The sequence below is a fragment of the Gadus chalcogrammus genome, chromosome 4, assembly GCF_026213295.1.
Source record: "Gadus chalcogrammus isolate NIFS_2021 chromosome 4, NIFS_Gcha_1.0, whole genome shotgun sequence".
Classification (NCBI taxonomy): Eukaryota; Metazoa; Chordata; class Actinopteri; order Gadiformes; family Gadidae; genus Gadus; species Gadus chalcogrammus.
In genome coordinates this window covers 31,124,584-31,141,235 of record NC_079415.1, presented here as the reverse complement: position 1 = coordinate 31,141,235, position 16,652 = coordinate 31,124,584, and the positions used below count along the sequence as shown (strand labels likewise).

General features: G+C 43.9%; 1 protein-coding gene across 1 annotated transcript in view; it reads right to left on the bottom strand.

Moving 5' to 3' along the window:
• Nucleotides 1-68: 68 nt before the first annotated feature.
• LOC130381008 (uncharacterized) overlaps nt 69-16,652 on the bottom strand; it is a 32,304-nt gene continuing 15,720 nt past the window's right edge. The window contains exons 12-25 of the mRNA XM_056588428.1: nt 15,235-16,300; nt 14,257-14,263; nt 12,377-12,485; nt 11,066-11,178; nt 10,717-10,783; nt 9,043-9,155; nt 8,699-8,765; nt 7,021-7,133; nt 6,677-6,743; nt 5,969-6,081; nt 5,626-5,692; nt 3,475-3,587; nt 3,198-3,264; nt 69-2,926 (exon numbers count right to left, since the gene is read on the bottom strand). Of these exons, the coding sequence (XP_056444403.1) occupies nt 1,629-2,926; nt 3,198-3,264; nt 3,475-3,587; nt 5,626-5,692; nt 5,969-6,081; nt 6,677-6,743; nt 7,021-7,133; nt 8,699-8,765; nt 9,043-9,155; nt 10,717-10,783; nt 11,066-11,178; nt 12,377-12,485; nt 14,257-14,263; nt 15,235-16,300 (3,380 nt within the window). The 3' untranslated portion in view covers nt 69-1,628. The remainder of the gene's footprint in view (nt 2,927-3,197; nt 3,265-3,474; nt 3,588-5,625; nt 5,693-5,968; nt 6,082-6,676; nt 6,744-7,020; nt 7,134-8,698; nt 8,766-9,042; nt 9,156-10,716; nt 10,784-11,065; nt 11,179-12,376; nt 12,486-14,256; nt 14,264-15,234; nt 16,301-16,652) is intronic.

Here is a 16,652-nt window from a genome sequence, read left to right as displayed (position 1 = left end):
CGGTCGGGACAAATAATCTGGGCGGGCAAAATAAGAGAAAGGGGAGGTAACCTTTCCCGTAATTTCCTTTTTTTTTATTGAACATGGTTAAAAATAATTCTAACAAAAACGAGCATTAAAAAAATCCTAAACAATAAATAATACAGTTCAAATGATAGTTTTTTTTTATTATGATGATGATGTTCAGATCGTATGTTAAAAGAAATCAAAGCTATTTGGACCAAACAATAACACAATATTTGAACAGATTAACCGAAACCATCGAACAAGAAAAGAAAAACAGAAATTCACTGCAGCAGCTCAAAACAAATTCATTATTTTTTTCTGAAGGTTCTTTTTAGTTTTGATACAGTGGTACATTTTATTGTGATACAATAAAATGATACAACGGCCCCAAACAGCATTTGAAATTGACCTTGAGACTCCGGTAAAACACTATAGGACATTGATCATGATACGCCTCAATATCAGAATAACAACCATGGGTCAAATAGCAATGACTAGTGGAATGAAAGTGAAAGCAGTGTAAGCTTGTCCAGGCCCTGCAAGTCAGGATGTAGGCTATGAATCAGAATACATTTTTAGCTAGTGGGCATCCCAGAAACCAATTCTATATTTTCTTGGGGACGACCCCCGTCCATTACTGCACCCCACCCACGAATTGGATCACCAGCCGCCGCTGCAAACAGGGAGTGAAGGGGGACCAATGCTAGGAATCTTCTGACTTTGTCCCGTTAGAATAATGCTGCCTTCTAGAGGGAGGACCGGCTTAAACTGAGCATCACTGAGATCTAGACATTTAACCAGGGACCTTTTAAAATGGATCATCTTCAACCATTATCGCCTATTATGATACAATCCATCCAAGGTAGTTAGCATTAAGCGCACAGAATGGAAAGGTAAGTGGAATGAACACAATCATGTATAATGTGGGGTTCAATCGCAGTCTATTTCACAAGTGAACATTGCAGGCTTTTTGTAATAACAAAGATAACGGTAATGACAATGTTGTGACAATGTCAAGCATAACTTTAATATACCAATTATATGAACCGTTTGAATGATTAGTCAATTTCAATCAATTTCTATGCATTCTCCAAGGACCAAGAGATACCTCCCGTCCTCTCTGATTAAAATGTGCTAAGATAGTTTGCATTTGCAACTGTGGGCACCAAGTTTGATACTGAGGCCAATCCAGACTTCTTTGTTGTGTAGATTCCTTTAACTGTCTTGCAGCCATGTCCACTTCACCCATATTGTGAATTGCAATTTAACTTGGTCTCTCCTCTGGCCGATCCTAAACTCCACCAAGGCCCCTCCCCCTGACCTTTGTTTCCTTTGTATTTACCCACGATGTGAACGTTACCTATAAGAATCATGTACACCCATCGTCTCATTGACTGTATGCTTGGTAACTTTGCTGCCTGCATCTTCCCCTGATCAAGCTCTACATTAAATCAAATATTTTGCTGTCAGAAGTGTCCTAGAAATAAGTTATTCAACACAGACATCAATTAATAAAATCAGAAAGCGAATCAAAAGTTGAAAGTGTTTAATCGTGATGAAAAGAAAAACTAAAGCAGTAATTTCAACCAATACAGGACGGAGGTCTCAATCAAAGAGTCCTGTTACCCCGTGTCAAAGTGTGCTTTGAGCAAGTGCAAACGCAAACTGCTTGGGTCGCTGTAGCTGGCGTTGCACTCCAGACACACGCAGGGCTTCTCCTCAGAGTGAGTCCTCATGTGGATCTCCAGGTCGCATTTCCGTTGGAAGCACTTCGTGCATTGGTCACACCTGTAGGGCTTCTCACCGGTGTGAGTCCACATGTGGTACTTCAGGAAGCGACCGTGAGTGAAGCGCTTCGGGCATTGGTCACACCTGTAGGGATTTTCCTCAGAGTGAATCCTCATGTGGATATTCATCTCGCCTTTCTGACTGAAGCACTTCATGCATTGGTCACACTTGTATGGCTTCTCACCGGAGTGAGTTCTCAGGTGGATCTTCAGGTAGCATTTCCGTTGGAAGCTCTTCGTGCATTGATCACACCTGTAGGGCATCTCCCCAAAGTGAGTCGACATGTGGAACTTCAGGGCGCGGCCTTGACTGAAGCGCTTCGGGCATTGCTCACACCTGTAGGGCTTCTCCCCAGTGTGAGTCCTCATGTGGATATTCAGCTGGCCTTTCTGACTGAAGCACTTCATGCATTGGTCACACTTGTAGGCCTTCTCGCCGGAGTGAGTTCTCATGTGGATATTCAGGTTGCTTTTCAGACTGAAGCACTTCGTGCAATGGTCGCACTTGTAGGGCTTCTCGCCGGAGTGAGTTCTCATGTGGACATTCAGGCGGCCTTTCAGACTGAAGCCCTTCGTGCATTGGTCACACCTGTAGGGCTTCTTGCCGGTGTGAGTAGTCATGTGTAACTTCAGGGTGGGGCCATGACTGAAGCACTTCGTGCATTGGTCACACTTGTAGGGCTTCTCCCCGGAGTGAGTCCTCATGTGGATCTTCAGGGGGCCTTTCAGACTGAAGCGCTTTGTGCATTGGTCACACTTGTAGGGCTTCTTGCCGATGTGAGTACTCATGTGGACGATCATATTGACATTGTTGGAAATAACCTTTCCACACAAGCCCTTGCGGCAGCCCTGATGCCCAGTCAGGTCCTCGAGGCGGACGAGCCTCACGCTGCAGTTCAGGCTCTTGGCCACGCTGTGGTCAGCGGACAGCGAGCTCAAGGCCTCCAGTTCTGACGCGGCAAAGAGGGTGTCATGGCCGTCCACCGCCAGTGGGCCCTCCCCTTGTCCGTCGACGCACAGGATGCGCAGCTCCCCGCTGTGACTTGACATGTGGGAGGAGCCAGGGGCGTCCACGCGCAGACTCTCCGAGATGGCGCCGCGCTGCGTGCTGCAGTCTCTAATGTCATTGTCTTCTTCAGAGAGGAAAACAAACAAGAGAAAGTAATGTTTTTAATTAAGAATTTTCACAAAGGTATACAGTATGTACTTTGTACACACTTGTGTATTGGAAGATTTATATTTGGACATTCTAACTTTTTTTTGATTTTGACTATTTGTTGATTATGCATTTTCCTTGTCGCCCTTTGGATGGTCAAGGGTCAAAGGCTCCTGCTGAGAAGGCAGAATCGAGTACATTCGCAGTTTATGTTGTTTTCTTGCATAGATGCAATGTGTATTACTAACCTACGGTGGTCATGCCTCCACCAATATCCTCTTCAAGCTTGATTGAAATGGTGTCTGGGGTCTGCTGCTTTCCACATAAAGAAGGAAACACACACAAGACATATTCTTTCATCACACGGCTTGGCACGCCCTGCAATTTCAATGTCTTGCCTGCGTATTTTTTTTTGTTGATTCATGACCCTCGCATGCAAGAATGAGTTCACATCTGAGTGTAGGCTAAAACGCGATTAACTATTTACAATTGCAAAAATGGCAACATATTCTTTATTTTGCTAACCACCAATTCCTCGCAGCGACTGGACCAGTGGGAGGAGCCGGGGGCGATCACACCCAGAATCTCTGAGGTGGCGCCACACTGAGTGCCACGGTCTACAAAGGCATCGCAGTCTTCTGCAGACAGAGAAAAAAAAGAAAAATGTATTGTTTTGATACATTATTTGCATAAAGGGAGGCATTGTGTATTTGTACACGTGAAAGAAACTCTTTAAATGTATGTAACATTGACAGAGGGTTTAAAATGTGTACTTCTGACAAAGATTCACAGTTTTGGAGAGGGACGTCTCCTCCAGCACCCTCCTCCCTAGACTCAAAGCTCAAAGGACACTCAACGAACACCAGCGCAAAATGACCTGATCACAATATGACATGCGAGGCAAGCGCAATAATTCTATTTCGACACTAAAAAGCAACAACGTGTCCTTCCCTCTAAGCCAGTGCTTTCAAACTCGCGGCCCGCCGGACGATATTTTGTGGCCCCCTACATGATATCAAAGTTTAGTCACTTTTTCTTTTTTTTGCTGAGTTGCGGCGCTTGCCCAGGGGCCTCATTTATAAAGCTTGCTGCGCACAAAAACCTTGCATAAGACGGAGGTGAAATGTACGTAGGCCAATGGTATGGCTTCTCCCAAGTGTGTGTGCGCTGGAGATACGCCCTTCTCTCCTGTGTGACTACTCTAAAGTATTTCGAGCTTACTGAAGCATCTGAAACTAACCGCTTGGCAACCGAGTTCCTCAAGTTGTGGAGCTTCATATCCCTGAGCATGAAATGTGCATCAGTTTTTCTCACTGCAAACGTTGGTAGGCTATTTAGAGAAAATGTCTATGTTTTGACATGTTTGATTGCATTTTATAACTGCATTGGCCTGGATACGTCGGAAGGTGTGTGTGCGTGTGTGTGACTTCCTGTGCGTCCAGTGGGAGAGGAAATATCGACAGTGTGAAAGAGTGTTTTGTATCAAGTTGAGGCCGACACATATTAATTGAAATAGAGCTGTCAGTTAACCGCGTTATTAACGGCGTTAACGCAAACCAATTTTAACAGCGTTAAAAAAATTATCGCGCGATTAACGCAATTATTTTATTTAAAAAAAATAAAAAATAAAAATTCTTTGGCTCAAAACAAAGAAGCAGTAGCCTGACTGCTATGTTCAAAGGACATTTGTTCAAAGCAGTCGTTTAATTGCACTATAAGCTATTTTTTGTATCGTCCTGTTTTGATCAGTATATGCCAATATTGTTATCATAAAAAAATCATTTGCACAAGGCAAGCCGATGCACTTCACCATGTTGATAAGAGAATTAAAATGAGAAGAATTATGGGACAAATAAATCAAGGGATATTTAGCATAGAAAAATAATTTGCGATTAATCGTGAGTTAACTATGACATTAATGCGATTATTCACGATTCAATATTTTAATCGCTTGACAGCTCTAAAATTTATATATCGAGATAAAATCATGCAATACATTTAGGAAATTATTACATGCATCTCTTCTCAAAAATATTCGACCCTGGAAGTTTAAACAAATCAGTTTCTCTGCCGCAATCATCTGCGCGCCTAGGGCTTTTTTTTTTCTTGTTTTTTCGTGCTAAAATGATGAACAGATGAAGAGCAGCAGTGATCAGGAGGAGTAGGCAAGAAAAGCCATATGTTCAGAAGGACAGTTCGTGTTCTGAAGAAGGTTCATGTTTTAAAGAGCCGTTCATGTTCAAAGAGCCATTCATGTTCAAAAATGCATTCATGTTGCAGAACTGTTAATAGCAAAGCTTGAGAAGACTGCATATTTGTACTTTATTGTGGAATACTTTATGCGGCCCAGCCTCACCCAGACTCTACCTCCAGCGGCCCCCAGGTAAATTGAGTTTGAGACCCCTGCTCTAAGCTGATCAGCTAACATTCATGCATTATGAATTCATTGATGTTTGAGAATGATAAACCAGCTCATGTGGCATCTGTCAAACCCTTCTGGGCTCTTGACTGATTCCATCTTCGAAATGCAACTCCCAAGTTTAACTTGTGTTTTAGCAGGGCGCTGGTCATGATGCTTTTCCAAAGAGGACCACGCTTTTTAGCGCAGGTAGAATCAAGTACATTCTCAGTTTATCAAGGTGGTTTTCTTGCATAGATCCAATGTGTATTACTAACCTACGGCGGGCAAGCCTCCACCAATATCCTCTTCAACCTTGATTGAAATGGTGTCTGGGGTCTGCTGCTTTCCACATAAAGAAGGAAACACACACAACACATATTCTTTCATTTTCACAGAATAGTTGTCATCCCCACTACCGACAGATAAGGCGTTTTTACACTGCCAAGCTGGTTCGGTAGCGGCTTGGCACGCCCTGCAATTTCAATGTCTTGCCTGTGTATTATTTTTTTTGATTCAAGACCCTCTCATGCAAGAATGAGTTCACATCTGAGTGTTGGCTAAAACGCGATTAACTATTTACAAGTGCAAAAATGGCCACATATTCTTCATTTTGCTAACCAACAATTCCTCGCAGCGACTGGACCAGTGGGAGGAGCCAGGGGCGACCACACCCAGAATCTCTGAGAAGGCGCCACACTGAGTGCCACGGTCTACAAAGGCATCGCAGTCTTCTGCAGACAGAGAAAAAAAGGAAAGATTAATTGTTTTGATACATTATTTGCATAAAGGGAGGCATTGTGTATTTGTACACGTGAAAGAAACTCTTTAAACGTATGCAACATTGACAGAGGGTGTAAAATGTGTACTGCTGACAAAGATTCAGTTTTGGAGAGGGACGTCTCCTCCAGCACCCTCCTCCCTAGACTCAAAGCTGAAGTGGTTGGCCAGGTTAAGGACACTCAACGAACACCAGCGCTAAGTGATCTGATCACAACATGACATGCGAAGTGCAATAATTCTATTTCGACACTAAAAAGCAACAACGTGTCCTTCCCTCTAAGCTGATCAGCCAACATTCAGGCATTATGAATTCCCTGATGTTTGAGAATGTTAAACCAGCTCATGTGGCATCTGTCTTGAAACCCTTTTAGGCTCTTGACTGATTTCATCTTTGAAATGCAACTCCCAAGTTTAACTTGTGTTTTAGCAGGGCGCTGGTCATGATGCTTTTCCAAAGAGGACCAGGCATTTTCGCGCAGGTAGAATCAAGTAAATTCTCAGTTTATCAAGGTTGTTTTGTTGCATAATGCAATGTGTATTACTAACCTACGGCGGGCATGCCTCCACCAATATCCTCTTCAAGCTTGATTGAAATGGTGTCTGGGGTCCGCTGCTTTCCACATGAAGAAGGAAACACACGCAAGACATATTCTTTCATTTTCACAGAATAGTTGTCAATACCCACTACCGACAGATTAGGCGTTTTCACACTGCCAACCTGGTTCGGTCGTGGCTTGGCACGCCCTGCAATCTCAATGTCTTGCCTGCGTGTTGTTGTTTTTTATTCAAGACCCTCGCATGCAAGAATGAGTTCACATCTGAGTGTAGGCTAAAATGCGATTAACTATTTACAAGTGCAAAAATGGCAACATATTCTTTATTTTGCTAACCACCAATTCCTCGCAGCGACTGGACCAGTGGGAGGAGCCAGGGGCGACCACACCCAGAATCTCTGAGAAGGCGCCACACTGAGTGCCACGGTCTACAAAGGCATCGCAGTCTTCTGCAGACAGAGAAAAAAAGGAAAAATTAATTGTTTTGATACATTATTTGCATAAAGGGAGGCATTGTGTATTTGTACACGTGAAAGAAACTCTTTAAATGTATGTAACATCGACAGAGGGTTTAAAATGTGTACTTCTGACAAAGATTCAGAGTTTTGGAGAGGGACGTCTCCTCCAGCACCCTCCTCCCTAGACTCAAAGCTCAAGTGGTTGGCCAGGTTAAGGACACTCAACGCACACCAGCGCAAAAGTGATCTGAGCACAACATGACATGAGAGACAAGCGCAATAATTTTATTTCGACACTAAAAAGCAACAACGTGTCCTTCCCTCTAAGCCAGTGCTTTCAAACCCGCCGTCCCCCGGACGATATTTTGTGGCCCCCTACATGACATCAAAGTTTAGTCACCTTTTCTTTTTCTTTGCTGAGTCGCTGCGCTTGCCCAGGGGCCTCATTAATAAAGCTTGCTGCGCACAAAAACCTTGCATAAGACGGAGGTGAAATGTACGTAGGCCAATGGTATGGCTTCTCCCAAGTGCGTGTGCGCTGGAGATACGCCCTTCTCTCCTGTGCGACTCCTCTGATGTATTTCGAGCTTACTGAAGCATCTGAAACTAACCGCTTAGCAACCGAGTTCCTCAAGTCGTGGAGCTTCATATCCCTGAGCATGAAATGTGCGTCAGTTTTCCTCACTGCAAACGTTGGTAGGCTATTTATAGAAAATGTCTATGTTTTGACATGTTTGATTGCATTTTATAACTGCATTGGCCTGGATACGTCGGTAGGTGTGTGTGTGTGTGTGTTCCCGTGTGTCCAGTGGGAGAGGAAATATCGACGGTGTGAAAGAGTGTTTTGTATCAAGTTGAGGCCGACACATATCAATTGAAATTTATATATCGAGATAAAATCATGTAATATATTTAGGAAATTATTACATGCATCTCTTCTCAAAAATATTCAACCCTGGAAGTTTAAACAAATCAGTTTATCTGCCGCAATCATCTGCGCGCGTTTTTTTTTTTTTGTTAAAATGATGAACAGATGAAGAGCAGCAGTGATCAGGAGGAGTAGGCAAGAAAAGCCATATGTTCAGAAGGACAGTTCATGTTCTGAAGGAGGTTCATGTTTTAAAGAGCCATTCATGTTCCAAAATGCATTCATGTTGCAGAACCGTTAATAGCAAAGCTTGAGAAGACTGCATATTTGTACTTTATTGTGGCATACTTGATGCGGCCCAGCCTCACCCAGACTCCACCTCCAGCGGCCCCCAGGCAAATTGAGTTTGAGACCCCTGCTCTAAGCTGATCAGCCAACATTCATGCATTATGAATTCATTGATGTTTGAGAATGATAAACCAGCTCATGTGGCATCTGTCAAACCCTTCTGGGCTCTTGACTGATTCCATCTTTGAAATGCAACTCCCAAGTTTAACTTGTGTTTTAGCAGGGCGCTGGTCATGATGCTTTTCCAAAGAGGACCACGCTTTTTAGCGCAGGTAGAATCAAATACATTCTCAGTTTATCAAGGTGGTTTTCTTGCATAGATGCAATGTGTATTACTAACCTACGGCGGACAAGCCTCCACCAATATCCTCTTCAAGCTTGATTGAAATGGTGTCTGGGGTCCGCTGCTTTCCTCATGAAGAAGGAAACACACACAAGACATATTCTTTCATTTTCACAGAATAGTTGTCAATCCCCACAACCGACAGATTAGGCGTTTTCACACTGCCAGGCTGGTTCGGTCGCAGATTGGCACGCCCTGCAATCTCAATGTCTTGCCTGCGTATTGTTTTTTTTTATTCAAGACCCTCGCATGCAAGAATGAGTTCACATCTGAGTGTAGGCTAAAATGAGATTAACTATTTACAAGTGCAAAAATGGCAACATATTCTTTATTTTGCTAACCACCAATTCCTCGCAGCGACTGGACCAGTGGGAGGAGCCAGGGGCGACCACACCCAGAATCTCTGAGAAGGCGCCACACTGAGTGCCACGGTCTACAAAGGCATCGCAGTCTTCTGCAGACAGAGAAAAAAAGGAAAAATTAATTGTTTTGATACATTATTTGCATAAAGCGAGGCAATGTGTATTTGTACACGTGAAAGAAACTCTTTAAATGTAACATTGACAGAGGGTTTAAAATGTGTACTTCTGACAAAGATTCACAGTTTTGGAGAGGGACGTCTCCTCCAGCACCCTCCTCCCTAGACTCAAAGCTCAAGTGGTTGGCCAGGTTAAGGACACTCAACGAACACCAGCGCAAAGTGATCTGATCACAATATGAAATGCGAGGCAAGCGCAATAATTTTATTTCGACACTAAAAAGCAACAACGTGTCCTTCCCTCTAAGCCAGTGCTTTCAAACCCGCCGTCCCCCGGACGATATTTTGTGGCCCCCTACATGACATCAAAGTTTAGTCACCTTTTCTTTTTTTTTGCTGAGTCGCTGCGCTTGCCCAGGGGCCTCATTAATAAAGCTTGCTGCGCACAAAAACCTTGCATAAGACGGAGGTGAAATGTACGTAGGCCAATGGTATGGCTTCTCCCAAGTGTGTGTGCGCTGGAGATACGCCCTTCTCTCCTGTGCGACTCCTCTGATGTATTTCGAGCTTACTGAAGCATCTGAAACTAACCGCTTAGCAACCGAGTTCCTCAAGTTGTGGAGCTTCATATCCCTGAGCATGAAATGTGCGTCAGTTTTTCTCACTGCAATCGTTGGTAGGCTATTTATAGAAAATGTCTATGTTTTGACATGTTTGATTGCATTTTATAACTGCATTGGCCTGGATACGTCGGTAGGTGTGTGTGTGTGTGTGTGTTCCCGTGTGTCCAGTGGGAGAGGAAATATCGACGGTGTGAAAGAGTGTTTTGTATCAAGTTGAGGCCGACACATATCAATTGAAATTTATATATCGAGATAAAATCATGTAATACATTTAGGAAATTATTACATGCATCTCTTCTCAAAAATATTCAACCCTGGAAGTTTAAACAAATCAGTTTCTCTGCCGCAATCATCTGCGCGCGTTTTTTTTTTTTGTTAAAATGATGAACAGATGAAGAGCAGCAGTGATCAGGAGGAGTAGGCAAGAAAGGCCATATGTTCAGAGGGACAGTTCATGTTCTGAAGGAGGTTCATGTTTTAAAGAGCCATTCATGTTCCAAAATGCATTCATGTTGCAGAACCGTTAATAGCAAAGCTTGAGAAGACTGCATATTTGTACTTTATTGTGGCATACTTGATGCGGCCCAGCCTCACCCAGACTCCACCTCCAGCGGCCCCCAGGTAAATTGAGTTTGAGACCCCTGCTCTAAGCTGATCAGCTAACATTCATGCATTATGAATTCATTGATGTTTGAGAATGATAAACCAGCTCATGTGGCATCTGTCAAACCCTTCTGGGCTCTTGACTGATTCCATCTTTGAAATGCAACTCCCAAGTTTAACTTGTGTTTTAGCAGGGCGCTGGTCATGATGCTTTTCCAAAGAGGACCACTCTTTTTAGCGCAGGTAGAATCAAGTACATTCTCAGTTGATCCAGGTTGTTTTCTTGCATAGATGCAATGTGTATTACTAACCTACGGCGGACAAGCCTCCACCAATATCCTCTTCAAGCATGATTGAAATGGTGTCTGGGGTCCGCTGCTTTCCACATGAAGAAGGAAACACACACAAGACATATTCTTTCATTTTCACAGAAGAGTTGTCAATCCCCACTACCGACAGATTAGGCGTTTTCACACTGCCAAGCTGGTCCGGTCGCGAACCAGCAAGACACGCAGGCAAGACATTACAATGTCTTGCCTGCGTATTATTTATTTTGATTCACCCTCGCATGCAAGAATGAGTTCACATCTGAGTGTTAGCTAAAACGCGATTAACTATTTACAAGTGCAAAAATGGCAACATATTCTTGATTTTGCCAACCACCAATTCCTCGCAGCGACTGGACCAGTGGGAGGAGCCAGGGCCGCCCACCACCAGAATCTCTGAGGTGGCGCCACGCTGAGTGCTACGGTCTCCAAACGCATCGCAGTCTTCTGCAGAGGGAGAATAAAAGGCAAAATTAATTGTTTTGATACATTATTTGCATAAAGGGAGGCATTGTGTATTTGTACACGTGAAAGAAACTCTTCAAATGTATGTAACATTGACACAGAGGGTTTAAAATGTGTAGCGCTGACAAAGGGTGCACTCACACTAGGCCATCTGGCCGTGGCCGTTTTAGAACCTAACCGTGCTAAATCTGCCAGTGTGAGTGTGGCAAGTCGGGCAAGGCCGGGCCAATTTGGCCACTTGGGAGAGGTGTGCTGCTACGGCACGGGCCGCTACGGTACAGATGCTAATGTGCCGACACGGCTACGTAACCTGAGCTGGATGACGTATAGTCCATGCGACGACCACGGACATAATAAAGGCGACGAGCCTTCTTTCCCATTAAACGGTAAACATATATCCAAATAAGGAACAGACTCAGCAAAGTGCGAACTGTGTGTTGTTGTCCATTGTTGTCAGAACTCTGAATGGCGGCAGACTTTATTATGGTCCATGCAGCGGACGCTTGGTGATGACGTGTTACTTAGGACATGACGACGTATGTGCAAGAGCCTACCGTGGCCAGGCCACAGTCGCGGCGCCCAACGGCCACGGCCAGATGGCCTAGTGTGAGTGCAGGCCAGAGAACAATGGGGCCATTTGAGCACGGTTAGGTGTGAAAACGGCCAACTGCCACGGCCAGATGGCCTAATGTGAGTGCACCCAAAGATTCACAGTTTTGGAGAGGGACGTCTCCTCCAGCACAATCCTCCCTAGACTCAAAGCTCAAGTGGTTGGCCAGGTTAAGGACACTCAACGAACACCAGCGCAAAGTGATCTGATCACAACATGACATGCGAGGCAAGCGCAATAATTCTATTATGACACTAAAAAACAAGAATGTGTCCTTCCCTTCTAAGCTGATCAGCTAACATTCATACATTATGAATTCATTGATGTTTAAGAATGATAAACCAGCTCATGTGGCATCTGTCTTGAAACCCTTTTGGGCTCTTGACTGATTCCATCTTTGAAAAGCAACTCCGAAGTTTGACTCTTGTTTTAGCAGGGCGCTGGTCATGATACTTTTCAAAAGAGGACCAGGCTTTTTAGCGCAGTTAGAATCTAGCATCAGCCTAGAATCAATGCTGCCAAGAATCTACTACACCAAGGGAAAAAATACTCAATGTGGAAAGTACACACCTTCACTTTTAAAATGGGGCTGCAAAAAAGTATGTGTTTCCAGGTGGTCTGTCTGGCAGTCAACATCCCTTGAGAGTAGCTGCTGAATGTAAGCACTTGATGAGCTGGCCTGCGTAGAGACAACAAAGTAAAATCAGTACTCAATTTTTTACATTGTATATAGTCCAGGTGCAAGTTGTAAGAAGATATAAGATAAGCATGTTTAGTGAATTACATTAGCCTAATACTTAAACTTAGTTATACGAAATGATATTACATCATTGATTTGTTTACATATTATATAGTTCATCTCATCAACTCAATACCATGACATCAAGCTCTGCAGAAATCTGCTTATAACCCTTTGATTTGAATCAGGTGTGAAGGGGAAAATAAGTATCTAATAGTGCCTTCCAGGTAATTTTTTTTGCTCGTAAATAACCAGCTAAAACTGAGAGTACAAGAGGGTAGAAGGGTGTGAAAAAACGGGATGCCTGGAACGCACCATATGTGTTTAGGGTGAGTTTAACAGGTCATAATGATCTCATCAGTAAAACGCTAGAACTACTGCGGTCCAGTGGCCGGTAAAATACAGTTGTATTCGTTTGTTGTATGGTGAGCAGACATTGTTAAACATTGCATTCCCTTGGTATCCAAGCAGTAGAGATCAGTGCCTGTAGCCCCTTTGTTGAATTGTGCCCATTCTCGTGTGATGCCCCTTGCTTGCTAAGTTGCACACTCGATTTACAGTGCGTGTATTATAGGAATGAATGGGCGGCCATGTTTTAGTCCGCTGTCCTTTCTTCAATAGGTCCGTGGTATTTACACACATAACTGATGCGATCTACCGTAACATTAGCGATAGTAACTTGGCTGTTAGCTGTTGCGCTAATGCTAAAGCAACATTATAATGCTAACAAGGTAACCATATACAGTAAAGCAACACAATGATATGGCGTTAGTTAACTTACTTTTTCGAGGTTTGCAGCTGAGCGGTGGAGAGTTGGTACTAATACATTCTTCATTTTCAGACGTTGAGCAAGTCCAGCTCAGTATCGGCCCAAGTAGAGGAAGCAGTCGTCAGTGAAATGTTAGGCGCAGACTGACGCATTTCCAGAGACAAAAAATTAACCCACTGGTTCTTCAGAGGCAGAAGAAGAATCATAGACTTTTGTGTTCATTTGTACATCCAAACACTGAGCAACTGCGATGCTTCGCTCATTTGCGAGCCATGGTGTCCCTCTGAAGGAAAGAACTATGTGTACACGTTCGTAACTCATTTTCTCGTGGGCGGTCGGGACAAATTATCTGGGCGGACAAAATTAGAGAAAGTGGAAGTAACCTTTCCCCGTAATTTCCTTTTTTTTTTTTTATTGAACATGGTTTAAAATTCTTCAAACAAAATAATGAGCATTAAAATGTAAAAAATAAATCCTACGCAATAAATAATAAAGCCGTTAATAATAATACCGTTTTTTTTTAATTATGATGTTCAGCTCGTATGTTAAAACAAATCAAAGCTTTTGGACCAAACAATAACACAATATTCGACAGATTTACCGAAACCATCAAACAAGAAAAGAAAAACAGAAATTCACTGCTCCAGCTCATAACAATTCATTATTTTTTTCCAAAGATTTGTTTTAGTTTTGATAGTGGTACATTTTAAGCCTTTTGCATTGGTTCTTACAATTCTTATTGGTGGTTTGTTGAATATACAGGTGCCTATTTGATGAAGGACAGATCAAAGACATATCAAAGTTAATGCATGTGGAACAACTAGGGGGCGGTGAATCCTCCTTGTTGCAGTTCACCTTCTGAACTGCAGCGACACACACACACACACACACACACACACACCCACACACACCAAGTAAAAAGAAGAAAGACCCAACACGAACCCTACCCCTGTTAATGAACACACAACATAATGAAGAATTGATCAAGATAGGCTTGTTCTCCCTTCCCCTCAGTAACTGAATTACTCAGAAGAATCACATGTCACTACACTGTCTTGTTTCCGCACATTGTAGTAATTTGGAGCTGATTGGACAATTCAGCCAATGAATCAAATAGGCTACCTCCCTCAGCAGCATTCGTGCATTGCACAACATAACTACATGCAGAGAGAAGTGACCGATAGTTAACTAGCAGAGTTGTAAAGGCACTTTCTACCCATTTCAGTGGAGGAATTGGACTCCTCATGCAATGTTATACTTAAAAGGAACGAGTAAATTACATAATAATTAAGTGATTTGGCATGTAGCATATAAAAAAAAAGGTCCCAAACAGCATTTGAAATTGACCTTGAGACTCCGGTAAAACACCATAGGACATTGATCTTGATATGCCTCAATATCAGAATAACAACCATGGGTCAAATAGCAATGACTAGTGGAATGAAAGTGAAAGCAGTGTAAGCTTGTCCAGGCCCTGCAAGTCAGGATGTAGGCTATGAATCAGAATACATTTTTAGCTAGTGGGCATCCCAGAAACCAATTCTATATTTTCTTGGGGACGACCCCCGTCCATTACTGCACCCCACCCACGAATTGGATCACCAGCCGCCGCTGCAAACAGAGAGTGAAGGGGGACCAATGCTAGGAATCTTCTGACTTTGTCCCGTTAGAATAATGCTGCGTTCTAGAGGAAGGACCGGCTTAAACTGAGCATCACTGAGAACTAGACATTTAACCAGGGACCTTTTAAAATGGATCATCTTCAATCATCTTTGTCCTAAAAATAAGTTATTCAACACAGACATCAATTATTAATAAAAACAGAAAGCGAATCAAAATTTGGAAAGCATTTAATCGTAATGAAAAAAAAAAAAAAAGCAGTAATTTCAACCAATACAGGACAGAGGTCTCAATCAAAGCGTCCCGTTACCCTGTGTCAAAGTGTGCTTGAGCATGTGCACACGCAAATTGCTTGGGTCACTGAAGCTGGCGTTGCACTGCAGACACACGCAGGGCTTCTCCCCAGAGTGAGTCCTCATGTGGATCTTCAGGGGGCCTTTCCAACTGAAGCGCCTCGTGCATTGGTCACACCTGTATGGCTTCTCGCCGGAGTGAGTCCTCGTGTGGGACTTCAGGGCAGATCTCTGACTGAAGCACTTCATGCATTGGTCACACCTGTAGGGCTTCTCCCTGGTGTGAGTCCTCATGTGGATCTTCAGGTCGAAGCTCTGACTGAAGCGCTTCGTGCATTGGTCACAACTGTAGGGCTTCTCACCAGTGTGGGTCCTCATGTGAATCTTTAGCTTGGAGCTCTCTCTGAAGCGCTTCATGCATTGGTCACACCTGTAGGGCTCCTCGCCAGTGTGGGTCCTCATGTGAATCCTCAGGTGGCCACTCTGTTGATAGCGCTTCAAGCATTGGTCACACTTGTAGGGCTTCTCCCCGGAGTGAGTCCTCATGTGGATCTTTAGGGCATCTTTCCGAAGGAAGCGCTTACTGCATTGGTCACACTGGTAGGGCTTCTCCCCGGAGTGAATCCTCATGTGGATCTTCAGGTCTCTTTGCTGTTGGAAGCGCTTCGTGCATTGTTCGCACCCATACCGCTTCTCGTCAGTGTGGGTCGTCATGTGGACAATCATATTGGCATTGTTGGGAATAACCTTTCCACACAAGACACCGGGCCGGCCCTTGCGGCCGCCCTGATGCCCAGTCAGCTCCTCAAGGCGGACCAGCCGCACGCTGCAGTTCAGGCTCTTGGCCACACTGTGGTCTGTGGACAGCGAGCTCAAGGCCTCCGGTTCTGACGCGGCAAAGAGGGTGTTATGGTAGTCCACCGCCAGTGGGCCCTCCCCTTGTCCGTAAACGCTCAGGATGCGCAGCTCCCCGCTGTGACTTGACATTTGGGAGGAGCCAGGGGCGTCCACACGCAGACTCTCCGAGGTGGCGCCGCGCTGCGTGCTGCAGTCTCTAATGTCATTGTCGTCTTCTTCAGAGAGGAAAACAAAGACAGAGGGAAATTAAAGGTTTTAATTCAGTATTTGCACAAAGGGATACAGTATGTACACGTACACGCTGTGTGTATTGGAAGAATTACATTTTGACTATTTGTTGACTATACACTTTCCCTATTCCCCTCCGGAGGGAGGGGGGGTCAAAGGCTCAAGCTGAGAAGGCACCGCTATATCTATATATACTCTGATTCAGCATTCCTGCACCTGTCCGCCATGAAGAAGTTGTAAATCATTCTACTATAAAATGCATAAGTAGTCCTCGTGTTTAAGCAGGGCTCTGGTCATGATGCTTTTCCAAAGAGGACCAGGCTTTTTAGCGCAGATAGA